This window comes from Hipposideros armiger, unplaced genomic scaffold (assembly GCF_001890085.2).
Source record: "Hipposideros armiger isolate ML-2016 unplaced genomic scaffold, ASM189008v1 scaffold_1600, whole genome shotgun sequence".
NCBI lineage: Eukaryota > Metazoa > Chordata > Mammalia > Chiroptera > Hipposideridae > Hipposideros > Hipposideros armiger.
The window spans coordinates 75,911-103,252 of NW_017732950.1; the positions used below are offsets into that span (position 1 = coordinate 75,911).

Below are 27,342 nucleotides of genomic sequence, written 5' to 3' on the forward strand. Positions count from 1 at the left end.
GGCCCTTCACTTTACCAGTTTAAAGAAATGATCCAACTTACATTATTTAGCAAACTCAATATTCAGAAGCTTAACCAGCAGGCTCAAATTAAAAGTTTAAAGGACAGACCCCCTTCTCTCTTTTTTTTTTTTTTGGTAAATGTTTCATATAAAACATGAAATCAAGTTCTACTTTATAAAAAAAACTGAGTAATTTTAATAGTAAAAATATATATGTTCATATTTCTCTTTTTAAAAAAGACATCGAGTAACAACACTTCAGAAGACTGGATTTAACTCCCCAACCCCCAACCCTGCCAGCTGCCCCCTGGCACAGATACATTAAGGCACAGGCTCCTGGAGTGGCATGTCCACCTCGGCTGTGGGCTGGGGACTCAAGGTGAACACACTCCACTCCTGTAGGGTCAACAGAAATGCTTCTTCTCCCTTATGTTCACTGAGCCGTCCTGCATCCCGAAGTAGACTCTCTCGGCCATGTTGATGAACAGACCTGTGTCCACCACACCTGTAGGACAAAGGACAGAAGGAAGCATTAAGTTCCAGCTTCCCAAGGCAAGAAAAGAAACAAGGACCACAGGGCCGGTAGAATCATAGGAGCAACTACCATTAGCAACACTGGACAAATGAAAAGAGATTATTTTTATTTCTTCTTACAATTCACTTCTCCCCTGCCATCTTGGCTTTCCTTCTATGCCCATATGTGCCAAACTTTCTCCTGCCTCAGGGCGTTTGCTTATGCTACTCCTGTTGTCTGGACGAGTCACCTTTGAGAGCTTCAAGGGGCTGGTTCTTTTCTGTCCTTCAGATAGCAGATGGCAAGTCATCTTTGCAGAAAGGTCCTCCATGACTACTCTAAGTAAGGCCCACTCCCAGTTATTCTCAATCACACTGTCAGCCTTAGAAGTTTTCCCCACTGAGCCCAAGAAGATATTTGCAACGCATATACCCAACAAAGGACTCCACATCAAAATATATAAACAACTCTCTAAGTCAGTAAGACAGAAAACCTACTAGAAAAATGGGCAAAAGACTTAGAAGGCTATCCAGAAGACGCTACCCAAAAATGGTCAATAAACCTAAAAAATGGTGCTCAACTAGTCAAAAGGGAATGCCAATGAAAACTACGAGACTCTGTACACACTCAGCAGAAAGAGGATTATGACATTTGATGAGGATGAAAGGACACTCCTACATGTTGACAGTGGGAGTAAACTGGCAAAACCACTTCGGAAAACGCTTGTTAATACATATTCTAACACCAAACATACTCATCCTTAATGATTCAGCAATTCTACGCTAAGTATATACAAGCAATGTCAGGCATATGTCATCAAAAGTCATGAATAAGAATGTTTTCCTAATAGCTAAAAACTGGAAAAAGCCAAATACCCGTCAAAAGTAGAATGGACATACAAACTTTTTTCCACATACAGAAACCGGATGGAATACTATTCACAATGAGAATTAACAACTGCAAGCAACCTTTACTGAAAATATTTACATATCCAGTTAACCCTTAAATAACTTGGGGTTTTGGGCACTGACCTCCCTCACAGTTGAAAACGGCACATAAGGACAGCCGGCCCTCCGCAAACACAGATTACCAACTCCGGAGTTGACCCTTGAGCAGCACAGGTTTAAACTGCACAGGCCAATTGAAAAATCTGTATAAGTGGACCCGCGCGGTTCAAACCCTGTGTTGTTCAAGGGTCAATTGTATACACACATACTACAGTGAGATAATGCTGTTTTACCATCAGAAAAAAGCTTGATGGACTCTGTGTAGGGAAAGCGGCACCTGCACACGTAACTGGTAGACAGGTAAACTGGTACAATCCACGGAGGGCAACTTAACACCATCGGGCAACATCAGATACACTTATCCTCTGGTCACTCCCTTCTAGCAAAGGACTGCAAACAAACATCCACTGGTGGGGAGTTGGTTAAATGCATTATGTGATAGCCATAAAATGGAATGCCATACAGTTATCTTGAAAAGGAGGAGGAGGAAGCTCTTTTGTGAACCATTATGCAATTGTCTCCAAGGCAGGAAAAACTAGAAAGCAAAGCATATATCTAGTGTGCTGCCTCTTGCATAGAAAGGGCTGGAGTCAGGAGAGAGTAGATCTGTTTACGAAAGACAAACTCAAGGACACACAATTGGTAACACTGGCTGCCTCCAGGCAAAATTGGAGGGGTGGAAGGAAGAGACTTCACTGTTAACTCTTGTAATATTAAACTACATAAATCCAAAAGGATAAATACTTCCAAAGATGGGCCCCAATACATAAACAAACAAAAAAATCATTTATTGTCAATGAAAAGCCATCTGGTAGAGGGAATTGTGCTGAAACAAAGGTCCCTTGCACCAAACTGTGCCAACATGACTACAGCCTCCCAAAGATAAGTGGCCACTCAAGACCCATCCTTTTCAAAAATTCTGTTAAGATGACAACTTCCACCTGATCTGATAAAGTCAAACCAGGTTCAGAAAAGGTTCCAAAGAAAGAGCAGAGATGAATGGCAGCCGTCTAAGGTCTGATCTGAGCGCAACCTCTCCTCAGGCTACTGAGATGGAGGGAGTGACTGGCCCCCCACCCCCACTCCCCTAAAATAGTGGAAAGGAAAGGACAGAGGTGGCTCAATGTGAATATGGGGGAAAGAACCCCAACAGCTTTGACCCTTCTATAGCCTGTCTGCTCTGGGCGCAACCCAATGACACGCCCAAGGAAGTGCGCCAGTTCAGCTGTCCTCTTCCTGTGCTCACATACAGGAACGCACGTGGGACAAGGCAGGGTGACAGGGACAAATAGGGAAACTTGCCCTGCTTCTCCTCCCTTAATCTCGGTCCAGCAGCAATGGCCAAATCGGGAGGAGAAAAAAGAAACCTCACCGGTGATCCTGAGGGCACTCTACTAGATGATTTAATACCTAGCCTCTCTTTTTGCATTTTCCTCACTTTAAGTTCTTGATAAAACTCTGAACTTCTCTAGGATGTAACTTGTATTTACTGAGGTGGAGAACAAAGCATGGAAGACATTTTCTCACGAAGGACAGCTCAATGACTCAATAAGCTAAAAAAGGTCTGAGCAGGAGCAACAGAGCTACCTAGTGGGCACTGCGAGAAATGCACCTACGGAGGAACAGTGCCAATGCCGGGGAGCTCTTTCCTCCCGTGGGTTCTGCATTATCATTAAGGCAGATCCCCCAACGTGATTAACAGTGACCCGCGTCTTCTCTTCCTCCTGTCTCTGTGGCTCTTTAGCGCTTCCACTAAAAAGATAACACTAAGTAAAAGAATAAGCACAATTCAACTTATCTTTTTGATTTAAGAAATCTGGTACAAGATTGTCAATGGAAGGCTAAAATGGCAAACTAAAGTAGGGTTAGAAGAATTAGATCTATCACACAGCATATATTCATACCAAATTCATTCCCAAACAGCATGGGTAACTTAGAATCTAACATATTTAATCAATGGTGAAGATAGTATCCTTTCTTCCTAGGGATCTATTCATTCAACAAACACTCCCTTGTGTGCTGGGCACCACCATTTTAACTCATTTAATCCTCCCAAAAATCCTATGAGGTAGGTACTATTGTAGAATTAGCCTCTTTTACAGAGGAAGAAACTGAGGCACAGAGCTAGTAACTAACTGCACAAAGGTCACACTTATAGAGCAAAGCTGGGTTAGGATCTTGACTCATGCGGTCGTCTCCAGGACCCACCCTTAGCCACTACAATCTGCTAGCCTGACCTTATCTGCCCCATTAGCCAGTTCTGGCCCAAGAATAATTCATGTCATAGAATACTGCCATTTAGAACCTTAGTCTCTCAACAGCATAAAACGTATGTTTCTCACCTCTCCCGCCTCCTTTTAATCCCCTTATGAGCCCTTAATGCCTCCTCTGGCCTGGACTCTTAACTCACCTCTACACTGCCCACCCAGCCTTCACCCAGGGCCCCAGGGCTGCACTGGAGGCTCTCCGCGGCTCCAAATGTTCATGTCACACAACCTCTCTTCAACCTGGATCTCGAAGAAGTAAGGACAAAAAGCTCAGGGTCTGGAGGCAACCTAGGGCTCCCATCTTAGTGCTGCGGCCCTTGAGCAAATCCTCTAACCTTCCTCAATCTGTGTCCTCTCTATAACTGTAGACTCAAACTGAGGACTCAAATGAGACATTTTTGAACACGTAGTGCAGGATCTAGATTGCACCATGCTGAGGCATAGATCCAAAGCCACCTCTCTTCCACGGAGCTGCCCTCACACTCCCCCAAAGGAGAGCCGTACACTCTAGACCGCTGGTACTCCTCTAGTAGAATTGGGCACATCCCTTCTCACTTGTCGGCATGGCTTCCACACAGCCTTCCCCAGGTTTACACCAACTCTCCCCGAGGACTGTCCTCGTTCTCTAGATGGAGCATCCCGTGACACGCGGCACAGTATCTTGCCTGTGGTCTGGATCTAATTAATGTGAGTAAACTGAGTCCCTTTCCCCTACTGCCTAAGGAAGGCTCCTGGAAGGAGAGGCTCTATGCACAGGGTGAACACCACCCACACTACCTGGGATCATTTTGATAGCTGTGTTCACTTCACTCCATGTGTGCACGCGGTCAAACTTCCAGTCCAGGATAAAATTCCCGTTATCTGTCACCACAGGACCCTAGAAGACAATTTTCCATATTTACCGAGGAAGTAGGTACAGGTAGGTAGAGAGGGGCAGGAAAGTGGAGGTGGTAACTGAAGACCGGTACTCTAATTACTCCCGCCTCCGGCTTTCTAGAAGGCAGGGCTGTGAAGCAGTGATGAGCAAGAGCTCTGGGGTCAGGGTCTGAGTCCTGCTGCCGCAGAAGTATAGATCCCAGAGGAGCCATCAACTTCTGTGAGCCTCAGATTCCTCGAGTGCAGAAAGGGGATAATAATACGTATACATACTTATAAGGCAGCTTATGTATAAACCATACGGGTAAGTATTTATTACAGTGAGAGATCAACAATTCTTAGCTATCATTAGACTGAAAACCTACAGCAGAACAGGCTATCAACATGGCACAATATTCTCACAGCTTCACATTAAGTGCCATCAATAATGTAAAATAAACCAATGCCATTTCACCCATCCATCAGGTAGTCCCGTCAAAAAGACAGGAAGCAGAGACGGGTTCTGAGGTCAAACAGGCAGTGGGTAGTTTTAGTTAATTAATGCAGAATTCCTTAACAGCTTTGGGCACTAGAAAGCATCTGGGATGCAAATACTGACAAAACGCTCCAGTCAAAGACCAGGAAACCAGGAGTCCCCTGCAGACTGGGGGAGAAGGGGAGGGGGCTCAGTCAGAGCCCCATGAAGGGTGTGTGTGGAGCAACCCCAGCTATGACAGAACCTCCACGCACCCCCAGCGTCAGAGCTCTGCCCAACCATGGTTTTAAAAAGTCGCAAAACACCGGAAGAAAACACATCAAAATAAAAACGTACCCAGGACGAGTTCTTTTCTATTATTTCCCAAGCTTTTTATATAGTTATAACTAAAGTTACTGTTTAGATTATTACTTTTGCTTATTTATTTTGGGGTAAGAAAAATAAAAGTTCTGTGTGACCCACTTTAGAAGCTGAAGAGAAACATTTGGATTAAGTGTCTGGAGTATATTCCTGAGGGGTTCACATCCCCTAAGAAATTCTATTATACTTCCTCTCACACTTAACCACAGAATGAGAAAAGAGGAGGAAAGAAGAAAATTATACCATGAAACCTGAAAAACTTTCTGCCGCAGGGAGTTCAGCAGGTGTTAATCAGAGTGGCCCTGGCTTCAGGTACAAAGGTTAGATCACCTGAGGAGCATCAGGCCCCAAGGAGCAGAGAGGAAGACTCCCTCCCCTATTTGTACCGAGGATATACACTGCATCAAGTACAGTCTTATCTACACGAGTTTGAATACAGAAATAAACCCAGAGCTCTAGAAAGAATTTAAAATAAATTTAAAATAAATACATAAAGCCAACTGCCTGGTCTAGGCACAGAGAACCTAACAAACGGAAAGAACACCACGTTGAGAACCGCTCTAGAGAGCGTTTAGGACCCCAAGTGTTGACACAATACTGAGAATGTGGAATGCCCTCCAGAAACCTCCCCAGCCACTTACTGCCTTGTTGACAGCCATTCGAAGGTCAATCATGCCCCCAAACTTCTGAGTCACGGCTCGGCTCACTGGGACATAAGCCATTGGGATGACCTCAATGGGGATTCCCTTGTGCCAATGATCCCCAAGGTTCTCTGAATCTTTCCTGGAAAGAGTCAAAAAACATAATAAATGTATATAAGCTCAGTGGCACAGATGAACACCAAATTGAGGAATCACATGGTAAAAGGGCAAAGGAAACAAGCATGGATAAGCATACACAGGCTTTACATGTACTGGCTATGTTGTACTATTTAAGAAAAAAGTATTTGAAGTAAATATGACAAAAATGTTAAAACTGGATATGACTAGCTTTGTGGGTAAACAGGTATTTATTATTCATGTTCTTACTATAGCTGTATTGCACAAGTAAATACGGTTTTTCTTTTTAATGGCCATGCTCAGCACAAGAGCCTTCTGGCAGACTCCTTGAAGGAGAATCTGAGAGCCTGGTCAGAAGCTGTTCACAACATAAGTCACACGTGACCCCAGAGGAAGCAGGATATGCTGAGTCACTGCCCATGGGCAGGGCTTGCACAAGAGATACAAGCTGTTCTCTCCTTGTTCCAATGGACGCAAAATAGCAGTATCTGCCTTCAGCATGGAAGCAGGACAGAAACCGTCCTCGAGACTGCCCTAAGTCCTAGCCACGAGTCTCAGAAAATTAGACAGCCCCTCCACTTCTCTATCTCCTCCTCTATAAAACGGGGATGAGGCCTGGGGTCCGATCTGCCTCGCTGGTGGACAGTTTAGAACACTGCACATACGCAGTACCTGAAATCTGCAATCACAATGAAGCTACTTGCATAGCCAGCCACAATCTTCTCCTGGGTCAGGCAGCCTCTGGGGATGGAAGAAGAAAATGAACACAGACAAACACTCCATTTGGGAACTAAGGTCAGATACTGAAACCCAAATCCACTCAATTCTGGCACTTAAAGAAAACCTTACTTTTTAATTCCTTAGGGATACACCCAACCCCATCTTGCTGTGCAATGAATTGAATTGCGTCCCACCACAATTCTAAGGCTGCTGCCCTAACCCCCAGTGTGCCTGTATTTGGAGATGGGGCCTCTAAGGAAGTAATTATGGTTAAATGAGGTTATAAGGGTGGGGCCCCAGTCTGACAGGATTAAAGTGCTTATGACAAGAGACACCAGAGAGCTTGCTTACTCTCTCTCCATCATGTAAGGACACAGTGAAAAGGCAGCCATCTTCAGGCACAGAGCCTCCAGAAAGGGGAGAAATATCTGTTGTTGAAGCCTCCTGGTCTATGGTATTTTGTGATGGCAGCCCGTGCTAAGACATGCTGATTCTAATAAGCGGACCATGGAAACATTAGCCTGTGTCTGGGAGAAACCTAGAAACAGAGCTACAGTTCCTGGTGAGGCCAGGCAGACTGCAATCTAAGATGCATCTGCGAGGAAGCCAGAGAGAAGTCATCTGCATGGTGTGAATGGGAGGGTCTATAACTTGAGAAGTAAGGACAAGATCTGAACAGCCTGGGCTATCAGCTACTTGACAAGTCAGGGTGATGAAGGACAGCACAATGAGCCTTTAAACAAATTTTGTGTCATTTCAGAGGCTGCTTGACTGTAAGAACCTTCTTCAATTCACCTTTCCCTACCCCCAAAATCAACACTTAAGAAACACCCAATAAATGTTTTCTAAATGAATGAATACATCACTAATTGCTCACAGAGGTAAGAGCAGCTTTAAAGCAAAGGTCACTGGTGCCCACAGACCTAATAATCTAGCCCCAATAATCTGTTTGGTTTAGCCTGCACAGTTTTAAAGCTTGAATCAGCAGAATGCAGACACACAGAACCCACTAAAATGAGCAATCTCACTGAAGAGGCCCAGGTTCCTAGTCACCAGATTGCAACTAATGACCAGAAATGCCAATTTGCTCTACAGACATAGCTATCAATGTTCTAGTAGAAGGACAAACTCGGGTACATCACAGTGGCAATTTGTTTATTCCATAATCCATTTTGCTTTGCTAAGGATTAACTGGCAGATACTCCCTTTAGCAAGAAAGTCTCCACAACACTCACCCACCGCCCTTGATGAGATTGAGGTCAGCATCAACTTCATCAGCACCATCGATGGCAAGATCAATCTACATTGGGGGGAAGGAAAGATACAAAACCACTAAGAGCCTTTGGAGGGGAGGCTCTGTGCAAAGCCTGAACATGCAATAGCTCACCAGATCCTCAGCAGCCCAATTAGCTAGGCAGTTACTCGCCTTTAACCAATCAAGAAACTGAGGCTCTGAGAGGTTAAACTATTCCACTAGTCACCGGGAAACAAACATGAGACCTGGGAACCACACCTGGGTCCAGCTCTTACACTCCCTTTTCTCACTGACAGGCTTCTCTGTGGACAAGCTGGAATTATTGAGATCATGCAATCTCAATGTGGGTGACATCACCAAGTACAAAAACAGATATACAGTATACCTGTGGTATTAAATTTTCGTGCGAGGAGGGACAGGAGGTAATGGGAAAAAAAGGTTAAGAAACCCTGATTCTGAAGCCTCCGTGCTCATGTGGCAAAAGCAGGCAATTATGAGTGGACACAGAAGAACCCATGAAGAGTTATACATTTGACACACATTTGATGTGATCCGAAATTGGAAATTATCTGAGGTACCCCTACTATGATCCCACCAAAGCACCTATCTGGGCGTGCTCACTCTATTAGGAAGCTCCACCGTCAATCCCAAAAGTGGTCAAAGGGCAAATCAGTTCATTCATCTTTCAAAATTCAAAATCAAGGAAGCTATCGATGTATTTTTCATCTCTCCTGGTACTCTGCATGGACAAGTGGGAGCTTCAAGTATGGATTTTTAAAATAGCAGTACAGAAAACCTCTGGTGCAAATTCAGTTCAAGTTGCAGATAGAAGTTGCCTGGCATGGCTGGTGTGGGCACCCTTGCTTCCTTTTACAGATCTGCCCTTTACCTGAAGTTATAGCCTGGATTGCTCCTCGACCCTGCACTAACCCCATGGCCAGGCTTCACCTTGGCAACTCTCCAGGGCCTGGAAGGTGGCAACCCTTCCTGTCGGGATGGCAGGCCCACCTTCAGCTCAAACCACTCCCCTAACAGCACCAAATAGCTGGTTCAACCTGTGTCCTGGCTCTGCCCAAAGAATTCTCCCAATGAGCCTTTCCCGTGGTTCTTACTAACCCCTCTGAGGCCCGCGTGGACCATAATGACTAGGTTACTAGACCACTATCAAGCCCCAACCACCAGCCTGGTTTTGCAGCTGCTATAACCCCACCCCACTCTTCCAATCCAGCTTTGCCGTCTCCCCTATATCCCACAGCGCCAACGCATTCCACTATCCAGTCATAATCCCCCGAGCCAGTCTAGGTACTGTCCACATAGATCCCTGTGCCTGCCCGGACCTGCTCCTGTGGTCCCCATCTACCCCTCTCTGGAATGTTCTCTCCTGCCCTGACCACCTAGCCTTCACAGCTCTGCTCCAAGTTGACCTCTTCCCATGAAATCCTTCCAAGTGGCGTCGCTCTAGAGCTAGAAGCACCCTGATTCGTACCGAGGCTCTGCCACTTACAAAAAGCATGGCCTTAGGCAAGTGGCTTGCCCTCTGTGTGCCTTTTTCACATCTGTAAAACGGGACAATGGTCCCCACCCTAACGCGACTGGGGATTAAAGTTGATCAGAGGCACTGCTCAAAGCACAACACCTGGGATATAGTCAGGACTCAGTAAATGCTAGCTATGAGTGCGCTCCTCACCCTCATCAACTTCACTCTCCTCTGGATGCCTATGTGTTTAACCGTCTTTACCACCAAATTTCATGTTAATCCGTCTTCAAATGTCCACAGCTGCCTCAGATGGTGGCTGCTTCTCCCCACTTGGTGGTAAGCTCCGGGGGCTCACTCTCGTTCCTCTATCCAAGGACCAACAGAAGCCCTGGGGAAAGCCCTGGGCTCATCCAATCCCCCTTCACTACACTCACTTTGAGCCCAGATGGTTAAACCACAGGGAACACACTGGAAACCAACCACCTCTCCACTTCTGACTTCAGCCAGGATTCATACTCACAGTCTCGGGAGAAAAGCTAGTATGACTAACTGACCTTTCTCCTAGACCTGACAAGCTATCCAGAGCCCCTGCACAACTGAAAGCCTTCATACAGGAGAAAGACAGAGCGGCTGGACTCTCTTACCTGTGGGTGTTGGTCCAGGTCACTGAGCGTTAAGCCGTGCTGCAGGATGAGCTGACGGGCCTAAGGAGACAGGAAAAAGCACCCACAATCATTTACCCTGAGCACTGGCAAGGATCTTCAGACTTCTCTTGCATTTAAGTGTCACACTGAGTCCTGAGCAAGGCTCCCTCCTAAATCCCAACCTGGCTCACTAAGAGGCAGGAGATCGAGCCCCGTGAAAGGCAAAAGGTAAGTCATCCTGGGAGCCAGAAGGCGGCAGACAGCACACAGTGATTCTCGGTTCCTGTGCTCATAAGCGCTCCTATCCAGTGACTCGCTCTTTAATGCCACGGCCTCCTAAAGCTCTGGTCATACAGTGTTTTAAAAACTCCCCAAAATAAGAACCAAATCTATAATTAGAAAAGTATTTTAAAACAACCCAACAGTGTGAAAGAAGACTGAGGAAAATCACTATAAATTGATATGGAGTGATTTCCAGGCTATACTACTATCGAGCAAAAATAAGTAGAAGAATATATAAATTCAGAAGAGTATATAAAGGCAGGACTTCTGGAATGGCTAAGTGAGGAACTTAGAAAATTGAGAGCACCAGACTGGGGAAAAAGTCAGCACGATTGCCTTTATAGACATGCCTCATGGTTAGCCTTTCAAACAGGGTGACCAAAGGGGAGAGCAGGGGTTCCGACCACCACGTGGCCCAGAGCAGGATTCAGAGCTGGAATAAATGCACCATGAACCTTCACCACCCAGTACAAGTCACGAGGATTTATGTTCATTTCACTGTTTATAAGATGCAGAGGAACCAAAGGATGGAAACTTTTTTTCAAAGGCATGTCTTGAAAATACATTCTGATTGCAGTGAAAAGCTCCTGAGATTAAGAATCAGAAGGTCTGGGCTCTAATCTTAAATGAACCAGCCATGTGACTCCTGGCAAGTTTTCTCATCTACAAAAAAAATGGGGATGGATGACATGAGCAATGTAAATCTTCAAATCCAAAATCCTAAAACGCAAAGAATAAAATACAAAGACCTTGGAATCTGTAATATATGGTCTTTATTTGGGTCCTGATTCAAACAAACTGTAAAATATATTTTTAAGGATAAGACAAGAGGGGAATTTGAACCCTAGATTTGTACTTGACGCTATTAAAAGATTACTGTTATTCTCTTAATATTGTTGAGATGTTTAAAAGTTGCCTATTTCCCAGAGAGACATAATGAAATACATACAATGAAATTGTTCTATGACTGGGATTTGTTTCAAAATAACCAAGGTAGAGGCAAATGGGGTACAGATGAAACAAAATTGGCCATGAAATGGTAATTGTTGAAACTGGGTGAGGGTACACAGAAGTTCATTATGTTGTTCTTCATCTTTTTTGAAGTTTGAAATTTTCCATAATAAAAGAATTATTTCGGGCCAGCCAAGTGGCGCGTTGGGTAACAGTTGGCTTGGGACAACAGCTCTGAGCAGCAGAGCCCTGGTTTGGAACCCACATTAGGGCCAGTGACACTGCCCTCTATAGCTAAGTTGGTGAACAACAGCTCAACCTGGAGCTGAGCTGCCGTGAGACGCCGGCGATGGTGTAGGCTGCAGTGGAGCTGCAGTGGGCTGCCGTGAGCTACCATGAGTGACCGGCAGCCGGCGTGAGTGGCCAGCAGCTGCCAAGAGCCGCCGTGAGCGGCCATCCAGTAGCCGGCGACTGATCTGCCTCACCCGGGAAGAGCACAATGATAATACCAACATGAGCCAGTGAGCAACGTCCTCCACAACTAGACTGAAGAACAAAAGGACAGCAACTTGTCTGTTCCCTTTCCCCCAATTCCCCAATAAAATCTTAAAAAAAAAAAATTATTTTGAAGTCCCAAGATTTCTCCAAAAGTGGTACTGGGGAAACCACCCTAATTCCAGAACTAGAGGCTATAGAAACACTGGGAAGATCTGGAAGCAGCCGCCACGATGACCCCCTCCCTCCCGGTATTCACGCCTTTGGGTAATCCCTGCCCACAAAGTCCCAGTGTGACCAACGGCACACAGCAGCGGAGATGGCAGGACACTTGAGATGAGTTTACATCGAATGCCGCTGGGGTAAGGAGTGGGGCATGCTCAAGCATCCTTTCCTCTATTATCACACTCTGGGGGAAACTAACTGCTTTGTCCTGAACACACTGAGATAGCCCTGGGCACAGGCCCTCTATCCATGAGGAACTGAGGCCTGCAAACACCACATGGCTGAGCTCGGAAGCAGATCCTTCCACCGTGTTGAGTCTGAAATGACTGCAGCCCCAGCCAACAGCTTAACTGCAACCACAGGAGAGATCCAAAGCCAGAAACACCCAACTAAAGCACTCCAGGTTCCTGACTCTTGGAAAGTATGAAATAATAAGTGTTTGTTGTTTGAAACTTGTTCCACAGCAACAAATAGCTAATACAGATGGTGTTAGAAAAATAATAAGAACTGCATATAGTTTACTGTGATATTCTGTCATGCAAATAAAAATGGGTGATGTACTATGAGTTCCTATTATTGTAATTTTATATACTTTAGAAACAGTACTAAACTACTGAAATGTTACATGAAAAGTGGATATCAGGAAACTGTTCCATCATGATTCCTATGGAAAAAGTCCTATGCAAATATACCATTTAAATCGAACACTTCTTAAGCTCAAAGCACCACTTGACAGTGCTTTTTAATGAGGATGTCCTACTGTCCACCTGGGCTGACAGCAGAGTATGAGAGAGCACATTTTCATATTCTTGTTACCCCCCCAGAGCCCCGACACACACAGAAAAGTCATCCTCACAAATGGCAGGAGTTTCACCCTTTCTGAGTGTTAGGGGTTGAACTGTGTTCCCCTAAAAAGTGTTGAAGTTCTAACCCCCAGGACCTCAGCCTGTGACCTTATTTGAAGGTAGTCTTTACAGAGGTAATCAGTTAAAATGAAATCATTAGGGTGAACCCTAATCCGATGACTGATGTCCTTGTAAGGGGAAATGTGGACACAGAGACAGACGCACACAGGAGAGGGCCATGTGAACACCAAGGCAGAAATGAGGGTGATGCGCCTACAAGCCAAGCAACACCAGAGACAGCCAGCAACCCACCCAAAGCTAGGAGACAGGTACAGACCGCGTTCTCCCTCACAGCCTCCAAAGGAACCAACCCTGCCAAGTCCTTGAGCTCGGACTACGAGCCTCTAGAACTGGGAGACAATCAACTTCGCCACTCAGTTTGTGGTTCCTTCTTTGGGCAGCCCCAGGAAACTAACACACTGAATTCAACACAACAGCCTTTCCATGAGGATATCAACCCATCACTGGCTCAGTCAGCATGAATGGAGCTCAAGTGCTGGACTGAGATCGGCATCTACTGGACACCAGGCACTCCAAGCTCACAAGCTAAGGGGTCTGCTGAGGGTGTACAGCAAACACCGCGTCTGTCTCTTCCAGCTCTCGAAAGGAAGTGCAGGGAGCAGAGAAGCTAATGATTAGTGTGTGCTTGTGAAAAAGACAGGGAGCAACGCCTTCTTACTGCATTCCCACAGCTGGTGCCCCCAAACGCCTCCTGTGATTAAGGACAGTTGCATGTGTCGGACTGGCAGTCCTGTTTTTCATAAATTTCACAATAAAATCTGTAAAAAATCTCCCCTTCTACCACCTCAAGGCCAGTGCGAACAATTAACAATCGTTTGGGCCTTAGACCACCTCTGACTTTCAGATTTTTTTTCCCTCTTCCACAAGCCTAACTTTAAAGGGAAAATCTATACAAATACTTTTAAATCCCTATAGGTTTACTTGTTTAAAATGTAGAGCACGAAATAGTTTGATTTCCTTTCAACTATTCAGGAGATTGAATCTGGCTAAACTTAACACAAAATAAGTTTGGATTTGAGGGGGGAAGGAAACAAAAAAGTAACTGAACAAGTGAATGTTTAAAAGCCCTGTGAACTGTGGACTCCTCCACCTAATTAACTGGAGTCAGTCAGCACTTTCCAGTCTGGGAACACTGTTATTAATTACCACCACAAACCATAGGTGGGTTAACAAGATAATGCTATCTTAAAACCACAGGGTCAAATTTCCAATTATAAATAGCAATACAAACACCTGTATTTAGCTCAGCTTTTCCCCCAAACCTCTCTAAAAAAATAAAGGAATTCTTCTTAAAGGCATAAACCAGAAAAAGGAGAAAACAGCAACAAGCTTTTAAAAGCTGGACCACGGATGCACAACGGTAAATGGCAGAAATGAGAAAATGGTCCTAAGCCAGTATTGGAAAAAGCCAAGAAGCACCCAGAGAAACAGCAGAGAGCCTCCCAAAAGGTTCAGGGCTCAAAGGCATTGTAAACTTCAGGATGTGGACATGATGGTAGGAGTAAAAAACGAAAAACTGGTTGAAAGGCTATTTAAGAACTTGTTATACCTCCATATCCTTCTCTACTACTCCCAAAGCAAAGAATAAAACATGGGCTGGACTGCCTGGCACAGCTAAAGACGGGGAATACTCCAGATGCAAGCTTTTGCTGTGCAGCAGCTACTCAAAAACTCAGTAGCTTAAAAGAGCAAATGTTTATTTATTCTCGTGCTTCCCTGGACTGACTGGAAGTTTCTGGTCTGCGCTGGGTGGTGTATGATGGCCCCCACGCACATGCCTGGGCCCGCTCAGCCACTCACCAGGCTTGTTCACATGGTGGCAGAATGGTTTCAGCAGCGGGAGGGGCCAAGCCCCAGTGCAGAAGCACTTTTTAAGCCTCTGCTGGCATACCATTTAGTCACATTCCATTGACAAACAAATCACAGAATCACTGTCAAAGAGATTCTGCAAAATGCTGTGGCCACTTCTTTTTCACTTACCACAAGTACTACACTGAAAATGGGAATTAAGAGCAAGTTTCTATCCAGAATAATGACAGATGTCTTCTAGCCCTCTTACCTACTTGGCTCCCAGGACATGGGCAGCCATGCATGCCCTCCCAAGAGGGAACTGGGCAGTCTTCTCTGGGAAATCTGACCAGCCAGAGGAAAGACAAATGATCGGCCAAACATCTCGAGTTCCCCAAGATAAGGGCCTGGCAGACAGGCCTCGAGCAAAGACCACCCTCATCCTGAGAGCTCGTTCCCACTCAGCTTCTTCGCCCACCAGTCTTCAAAACGAGCAGACAGCTAAGGAACTCCAGAAGAAGAGGGAATATAATTTTAAAAAGACCAAAGTAATCTAACAATATTTTGTGTTGGTTGTTACATGACAGTGTTTGTCAAAAATCAGAATTATATACTAAAAAGGGTGAGTTTTACTGTATGTAAATTATTCCTCCAACAAAGTATATAAAACTTAGAGAAAACATATATAAGGAGAAATCTTAAAAACAAAATTATCACTGACATCCTCAGACAGCTAAGATATGAACTTGAAAAAACTGAACACATAAGAAAAAAAAACCCCGAAACTTGCAGAACAAAAAAAAGTTCTTGTTTGAAATTAAACATATGAAAGCAAAGGATGCTCAATAGAAGAGTTAGAAAAAGACAAAGCTGAAAAGACAGAAGGACAAAACAGTCTACAAGCACCAAGGACACAAGGGTGCTGGAAAGAAAGATCAGAGAAAACAGAGGAAAGAAAATCAAAATAATATTAAAAAAAAAACCCAAAATTGAAGAGTGTGAGTTTGCAGAATAAAAGTGCCCAGCCAAGTGCCCAGCACAGTGGACAAAACAAAGCCACACCAAGACACAACATGGTGAAATTTCAGAATACTGGAGACAAAGAAAAGATAATATAAGGGTATAAGGGTTCAGAGAGAATAAAAAAATAGGTTTCATACAAAAGATCAAGAATCAGAATAGCTTCAAGATCCTCGACAGCAAACTGAAAACCAGAAAACAACAGAGAAATGCCTTCAAAATTCTAAGAAATTATTTAACATAGAATTCTCTATTGAATCAAGTAACTGACTTCAAGAGAGGCTGGAAAAAAGACATTTTAAGGCATCCAAAGTGTCAACAAATGTGCACCATCTGCACTTGAGCTACCTAAAGGATGTGCTTTACCAAAACATAAGAAAACAAAAGCATGTGGGGGAAGGGTGAGAAGAAACAGGACCAAGAATCAGAACGATCCAGAACAGGAGGAAGAGAAGGAAGTTCCCTGACTGAGAAGGGAGACCCCAAACAACAGCCGAGGGCAGCTCCTACAGCATCACCAAACGCCCCCAAGTTACCCAGACAGACTGTGCCAAGAAGCTGAAATTGAGGGAAGGGAATACCCACTGTGTAAGAAAGAAGTGAGATGGTCCCATCTGAGTGCAAGTTTGGAGTTGAATTAGTAAGGAGTACACAGATAACTAAGCAAATGAAAAAACAAAGGCAACGTTTACTTAACTTTTGGGAAAACAAAACAATGGGCAGGTACAGAGGAGTAATCGTAGCACACTACACAGTTCAGCTGTAGTTTGGATGGTCACAATTCTGTAAACCCTGAGTAAAGCCTCGCCAAAATGTAACATGAGTGGAAGGCTGGGAGAGAAGGGTGTATGTGAACCATGAGACCAAGGAGGTAAAAGATAGCCAAAAGCTACCTTGCATTTATCCATTCAGTGCAAAATTATTACCTAAAGTTGAAAAAACAAAATTAAATACCAAGAAAAGGATGTCATTCTGAAATACTGGAGCAAATACCCAAACAGCTAAGGGGTTTAAAAGTACGTCCATTTAAAGAGCAACAAACGGTGGTAGTCACAGGTAAGGAGAGTGTTATTTTTTGGTTTTGGTTTTGCTTTCAATAAAAAGACTTGAATTATTTGATTCTTCAATCCATGTGTATGTATAGTCATGTGTCACTTAATAATGGGGACACACTCTGAGAAATGTGTTGTTAGGTGATTTCATCACTGTAAAACATCATAGAGTGTACTTACACAAACCTAGATGGTATGCCTACTACTGTAATTGTGTGTGCTATATATTTTTTTTTAAGATTTTTATTGGGGAATTGGGGGGAGGGGAACAGTGCTGGGGAATTGAGGGAAGGGAAACAGACTAGTTGCTGTCCTTTTGTTCTTCAGTCTAGTTGTGGAGGACGTTGCTTCACTGGCCCAAGTTGGTACCATCATTGCACTCTTCCCGGGCGAGGCAGATCAGTCGCCAGCTTCTGGATGGCCGCTCACACTGGCTGCTGGTCACACACGGCAGCCCATGGCAACCCACTGCCACAGGGGCTGCAGCCTACGCCGTCACCGGTGACTCACGGCAACCCAGCTCCAGGTTGAGCTGTTGTTCAGCATCTTAGCTGTGGAGGGCAGTGTCACTGGCCCTCATATGTGGGATCCGAACCGGGGCTCTCTGGCATCCCAAGCCAGCTCTTAACCACCGCGCCACTCGGCCGGCCCTATGTGCTATACTTTTATACAACTAAATGCACCACAAACACGTAATGCATTGTGCTATGATGTTACGATGGCTACAATCTCACTAGGTGACAGGAATTTTTCAGCTCCATTATAATCGTATGTGACCACCATCATATATGTGGCCCATCATTATGCAACATATGACTATACAGCTTTAAAAACAGACACCAATATAAAATAATTTATTAAATAAGAAACAAAAATACTAGATGATCAAGTCACTTGGAAAAATTAGACACTTAGCTTTTCAAAAGACCAAGAAAACCCATACAACCACACAAAACCCAGATTTTAAAAGCATCGCCTCAGGACAGCAGGGCTTCAAAGGCAAAGAGACAATGTTAAAACCACTCATTTTCTAGCCTGAATCAGGAATTATGGTATTATTTTCAGTTCCCTGGGTGCCCATCCACCTTGCTGGGGGTCCCCAGGAAATTTCACATCAAGGAAGCTCTGGCAGCACACGCGATTCTCACTTCCTGTCTGGCTGGAATCCCTCCTCGGCGCCCTACTCTGACAGGTTCAGAAGAAACCTCTCAGGCCCTTTACCCGCTCTCCCTCTTCACCAGCTACCTGCAGGCTGCCAGCGCCCAGCGTCCAGGATCAGAAGTTTCCTTAGAGCTAGCTGTCCAAAACTAAGCCTACAAAGTCACAGCAGCACCAGCCACTGCAATTCTAACCTTGCCCTCAGTTCAGTACCGCTGTGATGACTCCATGAGGTTACACACACCCCCCTCTTCACAATGACCACATGTGGGTCAGAATGGCTCTGTTTGGACACCTCTCTTCCTTCCCTTCCCGAAGTCCACTCTTCCCTTATCTTTCCCTGTATTTAACTGGCCCCGCTGCTTTCCTCCCCCAGCCCCTGCTATTTTATGGTTAGTACTGGCATTACTAACACATCACTCAATGCCCTGCACCTCGATTTTTTCATCTATCCTTAAGTTCCTTAAGGATCAAGACCATGTGGTCATTCATCTCTACATATCCCATCGTGCCTAATGCAAGATTCACTGAAATATTCACCGAGCGAATGAATGAATGACCACACATGAACATAAACCCACACTTCTGAGGAGCAATCCTCAGGAAACACACCCTTCTCCGGCTCCTGGCTCTCTCGCCTAGAACCACCTGGTGTACAACCCAGAGCCACACACCTCCATGTCCTCAGGGACCCAGAAGACTCAGCAGCAACTGCCAAGACACAGAAAGGAAAGCAGGACATACCTGGAAGGAAGTGGGAATACAGACGAGTTTCAGGTTCTCTTCTTTCACCCTTTCAGCTGTGGAGACACAAGCCGTGTTGGTGGATTTTCACTCTCCTCCATTTTCTTGTTGTGTACACATTTGCTCAAATCCAACAGAAAAGGAGAGGTCTACCCGCCACTGACAGCTGCCTTTCATTTTGTGTCCCCACCCTTGGTGGAAAAGCTGGTGAACATATGTCACACATCACAAGACAGGGACACCAGAAAGCCTAAGGAAGTAGGTACCAACTACAGAAAGAATGTCAGTGTTTGCTATTATGATGTGCCTGCCATATTCAAAGAGCTTTGTACATATGAACTCCTTTAATCCTAACAACGCAAAGGTAAGTTACAATTACTATCCCCGTTTTATAGATGAGGAAACTGAGGCACAGAGAGGGCAGGTAACTGGGTAGTTATACATCTAACAAGTGGCAGACCTGGAATATGACCCCAGGCAGTCGAGCTTCACAGTCTTGACTACTTACCTATGTTGCCATTTACAGGGAAAAATATTGTAGAACTCAACTTTTACAGTTAGTAAAAAAATATAATCATTTGTAGACCACAAAGGGTGGTTAAAGAGGGTTTATTTATTCATTTTGGATTTACACCTTTCGGGAAAACTTGATTTAAAAAAAAGTCTTAAGCAAAACACTGTCTCATTAAAATTTAAGTCTTTTTATATCACCGGGTATTCACCTTGTGAGGTTTACATGCCACTACTATGAAATCCACAGTAATTCCTGTGCCTTAAAATCCTGCACACACTCAGGCTGAGGCAGAAAGGTGTGCAACATTAAGGCCCCTGTTGGGCCAATGAGGCTTCCAGAAGCCATCACACCAGCAGCACAACCACTCCTTACAGACAAAGCATTCCTGGACCTTGTCTTGCAAGCAACACCCCTTGGCAACTAGACGAGGTCAGCATTAGGCAAGCCTCTCCCCTGGGCTTTGTCCTTCCAAACAAGAGCAGGGCAGTGAAACCTGTTGAGCAGCCACAGAGGCTGATAATTCCTGAGCCTTTTCTAAGCACAGAGACACCCTATGGGAACCAGCCCCAACACATTCACTCCAGGGTCAAGCCGATACTGACTTTGATTTATTTGCCTCAGATTGCTGAGGCACCTACAGGCTTCAGAGAGCTTGCCTCAGGGTCCCTGCGAACGAACATACATACACAGGCACACAGACAGACATGCACATACACGTACGTGTACACACACACACACACACACACACACACACACACACACACACGACCACTGATGATTAGCTCCCCAAGTAGCCCCTCTGCAGCTCCGCACTGCTGGATCCAAGGAGGGTAGGTGCCAAACCCGTGCCCCACTTCCTCCAACTTCGACCTCTCCACGCCCATTATCCCACACAAAACATGCAGCAGACAGCCCAAGAACATACCTATTTTCTGCACAGCGTGGACAATTGTAGAACCACTTCCAATTCCCAGCACTTGATTATTCTGACAAAAAGAAAGGGGGGTGGGGGGGAAGAACTTATCAATACCGTAATTTATTCCCTCTTCAGCCCACTTCCTAGAGCTATAAAATTATTATCAACATTAATTTATCAACTTGGGTGCAAGGCGGATACTGTGCGCATTTTACAGAAACATAACCACTGAACCTCAGAGCTGTACTTTAGTACCCAGCGGCAATTTATCAGTACCCCCTCCTCCTTTCATCTCTGACACTGACATCACCATTTCCCTCTGTTAAAAGATAAAGTAAGGCGTATCAAAAACGTTGAATTTGAGCAAAAATTGATTCAAATTGCACAGCATCCAATCTAGCAGATAGAAAGGAGTTCTAAGGAACTGTACAAAATGAAAGACTTTTATAGCCGGAAGGGAACAGAAACAAGGAAGTCAACTAGACAAAAAGAAGCAGGTTGGTTATTACCAGGTTACTTTCCTTTACGACAGCGGTTCTCAACCTGTGGGTCGCGACCCCTTTGGGGGTCGAACGACCCTTTCACAGGGGTCACCTAAGACCATTGGAAAACAAAAAGATATTTACATTACGATTCATAACAGTAGCAAAATTACAGTTATAGAGTAGCAACGAAAATAATTTTATGGTTGGGGGTCACCACAACATGAGGAACTGTATTAAGGGGTCGCGGCATTAGGAAGGTTGGGAACGGCTGCTTTACGGGATGGCAAGTCTACCAGGCAGATTACCTGACTAGTACTGATCAGGGGATTGCTGATTAGCTGGTTTAAGATTCCATTTCTGGGAGATCCAAAACTGTAATTAAGTGAAGTCTTGGTTTGGTGACATGGGGCTTACTTAGCATAAGCGACTCTATGTTGGGCCTGTTGTCTAATATTTAACACTCTCTACATCCTATCAGACAAAAGGCTTGGCTTGCTTACAACGAACAGCTACTTAAATCAGCCTCCCCAAAATGGCCTGCAGATGAGCACTGAAAGGTCCCTGACCAACCCCTGGGTGCGGCCATCAGAGAGGAAAGGCCCTAGGGAAAAAAGAGCCTAGGTGCACCCCAGGAACAGAAAGCAGAGGTTTCTGGCTTCAGGGCTTTTTCACAAATGCTTAACATCTAGGTGGCAGGGGACTGACCATGGCATCTTCATGTTGGTGGCACCACAGGGAACATGTGACGGACATATCAAGCCCACTATATAGAGCTCCCCCGCAAGGTCAACAGAAGAGGGGGAGGTGTGAAGTAACCTCAAAATAGCACATCGCATCAGCACCTGTCCAGTTGTGCCAAGGAACCTATTTTGCACAAGCCTGCCTCAGAGAACATGGGAAGAGGGCAAAGGTTTAGTTAGGACGTGAGAACAAGTCTTCCCCTGCAATAGGACATATACAGATCTACAACACTTCTGAGTACAGAGGACAAGAAACAGGCATCGCACTACTGAGCCTGCCATTTAAGAAAGGGGGAAAGGACCTATGAGGAAACCAGGAGCGGAGTAGGGGCCCAGCCGAGGACAGTTAGACCACAAACAGCACAACAAGGTCAGGGTACAAACACTCAGGAAATAACGTGGAGCTCTGTTCCTAAGCAACTTCCAGGGAGGCTAACGCAAAGCAGCAGCTACCATTTATTCAGCACCTTCCAAGAAGATTTATAAATGTTCATAGAAGTCAAATTTCACAGTAACCCCTTGTGACTTCAAGACCCATCATCCCCACTTTAGAGGTGAACTCAGCACTGTAAGGAAAAAGTTGAGATTAGAAATGAGCAAGACAGATTACTGGATGACCATTCAATGGGATGCTAGAGCCCACAGGTACTGCAGTATTGGATCCTACGGGTGTGTGCCTTTACCTTGGGCCACTTTACAACTCTGTAGAGACAGACTCTAACCTGCAGAAAACCATTAACCACACAAATAATTCTTGTCCATAGAAATATAAATTAATGGTGTTTTGTGAACTGATTATTACCCTATAGATTTTATACATCTATTTTAACATTTTTTGACTGCATATAAACTTATGGTTGATTTTTCCTGTGAACAGGTTATAACATCTGTCCTAGTTTCCTTATTAATTTAATGAGTTAAAGTCTTTGATATGTGTTTATATATGTATAAGAGTCATGATTTTACCTTTTAAAAATCATCTTTAACAATATCAATTACCCCTCTACACAACCTCACTTTGAATGAGCAACTTTAGGAAGCTCAATTTGCTGAAACATCATTTCATTTCAAATGTCTCAAGAGTTCTGGCAACTGATTAACAATGAACTCATTTGGCACAGGAAGCCCATAGTGAAACTTTCTTTGTAGGAGGAAACATTTTCTGTAGGAGGAAAAATAAGTTCTGGAGGCCCTCTCAGGCCCCTGACTGGGGGCTGCAGACAACACCCCTCATTCCCCACAGGATGGCCGAATACCAAAGGCCAGCCCCTGCGCACCCGTCCTCAAAATGAGACCTCATCTCAAACTAGGAAAGACTGGAAAGAATGACCAAAGTAGAGGAAGTTACATTAAAAAAAAAAAGTCAAATGCTAATGTCCCTGCTTCCAGTCCGGCCTTTCCTACACACAGAGGGCTTCGCCTCAATCCCTGTGTGCCTGACCTGATGGAAACCACTTGCCAGCTCATCATTCCCAAGTCACCATATACACCAAGGGGCCTTAAAACACAGCTTGTGCTCGGTCAGGATTCCACCTGTGACGATGCCCTCAAGAAGGCAATGCATCCAATAGTCCTTTGGCTCCCTGGGCAAACCTCAATAGCAAGGTCTTCAAGACAAGTAAATGGTACATCACAACAAAAAAACATGCAAACTGGCTCAATATCAGAAAATGCAAACCTTCAAGTAATGAGACAATAAATATCTTGATTTATCATATCAATGCCTAGGTAGGCTAGACCTCACCTGACACTGAGAGCTCTAGCTATACAGAAACTTGACAGTGAGATTCCTCATTGCTATGTTCAGCCATACACTCATGTCACCCAGCAGGCAGGTGGCACACAGATGAACTAGGGTGAGTCAGACAAGCTTTGAGCAAAGCTCCTCCCTTGGCTTTTGTTGGAGCCCAGGAATTGCAGGGAACTGCGAGGCCCAAAGCTCTTCAACCATGTCATGTGGTCCTGGAATTAAATGACTGGCCTGGGAAACAGCGTCCTAGCCAAAGCCAAACAGAGGGGGCCCAAGGCTGGCTATGAGGTGGCCAACAGCAAAAGGCTCTGCCAGGCTGGCTGTGCTGGCAGAGGAGGCCCCTCCTAATGGGCAATACTAAACCACATGTCACATGTGTCACATGTGCAACAGCAGAACTTCACTCACCTCATCCAGTGGGGTAACTGGAAATACTTCAAGTGGTTGCCACACTGGAATACCAATGGGCTAAGGAACTGGACCTACGACCCTAGGGATTCAATCCACCAATAATCCCAGAATCTCCGTATTTGCATCCACATTCCACACAATTCATTGAACGTTTACTAGGTGGGCCCTACTCTGATCAACACTGAATGAATGTAAGGTTAAACTATTCTCCAGGAGCTTACCCTTTAGAAGGCTGCGAGAGACAAACACAGAGATGATTAGAATGTAAGACACCTGCATTAGGGGCCTAAGAGGCATAAAATGCTGCAGAATCTAAGAGAATTTGTCCTCCCCTTATGAGGCTAAGGAAAAAACAGCCTTTAAACCAAGCCCTGAAGGACATATATAATTTTAACAGGTAAAGGCAGAGAAGAAAGCATTCTAAGTCGAGGGTAGTGATGTTAAAACACACACTATATGCCAGTAGTCTGACTTTTCCAAAGTTCTGGTACAAGGAGGAGAAGGGAGCATAGAAGGAAACAAGATTGTGGGCTTAAGGACAAGAACTGGAGCCTCTTATCTGTGTATCCTCTCCACCTGGCTTAGTACCTAGCTTGCAAGAGATGCTCCAGGTGTATTACATGGAGATTAGGATGAGGCCACCTAAGGGCCACTGTGACAAGAACCCATGCGAGCTTCAGAAGATGATAATGCACCACCTGGGAGGTCGACAGAGGGGACAAGATATAGGCAGCTGCTCTCCTCTGGCCCTGGGGAGAGCCTAAGCTGGGAAAGTTAGTAGGTCAAGGGGAAGGGTCAGCTCTAAGAACATTGCAAAGATGGAACCAACAGGACTCAGCATATAATCTACCTCGATAAATTTACAGAAGTGAGTAAACAGTTTCAACTCACAAAGTGCTAGGCTGGAGGAAAACATGGCCTTAGATGGGGCAAAGAATAACCCTTTGAAGAGGGCAGCTAAACCTTGACAATACATGAATATGCTCAATAAATGTGTGGATCTGAATAGTTATCCTGCTTGCAAAGTATCAGACCCTCCCCCCCCCCCCCCTTTAGCCACATTTCTGGCAACCACACCAACTGCCTGACACTGCTAGGCACTCAATAAATACCTGACAAACATAATATGAATAAATCAGTGTTAACGAGCAGAAAATACAAACTTCAAGTAGTGTTGCCATCTCAAGGAAAGAAGTTTGGTAGGGAAAGTGGGTGCAACTGAGACTGGGGTAAGGTGCCCCAAAAGGCCAATAGAGATCTCCTCAGAATCACCTGGTAACTTCATGGAATAGTGTGGCTGCAATCCAGTGTTTTGGGACTCTAGCCTGAGGCAGGGGCTTGCAGATTGTTATTTAACCAAATACATAATTATAAAACAAAAGTTAGGGAGACATGTGCCACCAAATGTTAATGTAGCTAGGAAAACTAAGATATGGGGCTTTTCTAATTGTATAGATTTCATTTACCTGTCCATTAGCTATTCACTTTATCCAGGCATTTTGAAATTTCAGCTTACTGTCCCAATTTTGCAGCTGAGGCACTGAATCCCAAAAGTAGAGCCAGATTACACATTTTACATTATCCCTGTGAATTCCCATAGAAAATCCTATTGCTAACCAGACTTGGAACAGGTTACACCAAACAGGGCAGCTGTGGAACTGGTGGAAGGGCACTGTGACAGGAGTCACTCACTTCGGGTTCAGGAGGATCCTTGGTGGGTCCTTCTTACAGAGCATGCTGAAATGGTTTGCCACATGGGCCCCTCACACTTAACCAGGCTGCTTGGGAATTAATCATCTATCTATGCAAAATAACTGTGCAAGCTAATGCATTATCAACTGTAAAAAACAACAAAAAAACCCAAAAAACTATCATTAGAAAAATAGGGACTCTAATATCATTTTCTAAGAAGTAGAAAAGACATACATTAAGCCAAAGAAACTCCACCTAAGGACAGAGATACTCTACTTGGCTCCCACACTACTCTAATTATGATAATTAACTTGATTGGCAACAACAAATCCACTAAGGTCATAAGGCTCCACTAACAAACCGCATCACACCCACCGCTTAACAAGTGGGGCCACGACCTCACCGAGTAACAACTGAAAAACTCCGCACCTAAACCCTAAAGAACAGCATCCTCCAGACTTCAGGTATCCACCCGGCCCCGTCGAAGGGAGGTTTAAAGCTGGAGTCGTCCCCCTTAGACTCTGCCTTCCCTTCCCTCCGGCGAGCCACACGCAGGTTTTAGCGCACCAAGCTAAAACGTTCTTGGAGTGAAATTTCAAAGCAATTTTCAGCCAGCTCTCCACCAGCTTCCCAGGAAAGTTAAGAGAAGACCTCTCGGTAGCCCCAGAACGCGTCCGTTTCCATTTGTTGATAAGGAAACCACACGGCAAGTCCCTTCCATCCCCACTCAACATCAGACAACACACCAGGTTCCACTTTGCAAACTATTATCCGGCCAGACAAGGAGTCTTTAGAAAGCTCAACTTAGGGGGACTCGCCCCCAATCGATCCCGCATCTAAATGGCCTTTTAGGAGCAGGGGACAAGGGGGTCTAACCCGGATACAGTGCGCACCCTCTCCCCTCTCACGTAGCCCACGCCCTTTCAGGAACTAGGCGAACACCGGCAGTGCCCAGAGCGCGCAAGACGAACCCATCACGCCGAGTACAGGCGCCCCACGCCCCCGAGCTGCTCACCCTCACGTGGTTCATCACTGCTAAGTGGCCCGCCAGCTTCTTGGCCTCCTCGGTCTTAGACATCGTGGAGGGGTCCCGGAACACGCTGTTGGCTTCCCCGCTGCTGGTGTTTGTTCGGCCAGCGCCGCCGCTAGTCCCAGACTGGGCGCACCCGGGCGGCTGCACGTGGGAACCTGGGACGCCCCAACTGTTCCCGCCTCTGCCAGAGGCCGCGCCCCCGGCCCGCCCGGGCAGTGGGGCCAGGACCCGCCCGTAGAGGGTGCTGAAGGGCCCAGCACGCTGCATCCCGACGCCTGATGCTAGCCTCTGCCACAGTCCCGCCCCGGTTTTTCCGGAAGTCTTATCGTTCATGCACACTGTCCGCGCCGGCGCGGGTCTTTCTGGGAAATGTAGTTCTATGGCTTCTGTAGCCCGAAGCTGTGCCTCAGCCTGGACTACCAGCCCCACAATGCTGTACGACCGGTACGCAAAACGCCGGCGATGGGTTTTGGCGCATAGGTCAGTATGGCAGGAGTAAACGAGTTTGGGTGAATCTCAGGGCTTTTTCTGTCTACCCATGCTTCGGAGGAGCGGCTGTTAGACCTGACCCTGTTGTTTTTCCCAGTAATAAAAATGTGGCAGTGGACAAAACCTCAGGGCAGTCGCTCTTTTGGAGACGTCCTTTTGAGAGCGACTTCTCTACTCCCAAGGAAAAGCACGTGGGACCCCTGCGCCCTCTGAAGTCTATCCTAGACCTGCGATGGTCCAGGACTACACATTTGGAACCCCCAGCCCTAGACATTGTCTTGCACTTTGCGGTATTGG

At 45.4% G+C, this 27,342-nt stretch overlaps 1 protein-coding gene across 1 annotated transcript; it reads right to left on the minus strand.

Moving 5' to 3' along the window:
* Positions 1–167: 167 nt before the first annotated feature.
* Positions 168–26,863, minus strand: RPIA (ribose 5-phosphate isomerase A). Its single transcript, XM_019634357.1, has 9 exons — positions 26,539–26,863; positions 20,455–20,515; positions 19,016–19,071; positions 10,375–10,434; positions 8,234–8,298; positions 6,951–7,019; positions 6,141–6,282; positions 4,566–4,665; positions 168–505 (listed from the first exon to the last, which is right to left on the minus strand). The coding sequence occupies exons 1-9, from the start codon at positions 26,821–26,823 to the stop codon at positions 405–407; spliced, it is 939 nt and encodes a 312-aa protein (XP_019489902.1). The 5' UTR covers positions 26,824–26,863; the 3' UTR covers positions 168–404.
* Positions 26,864–27,342: the final 479 nt, after the last annotated feature.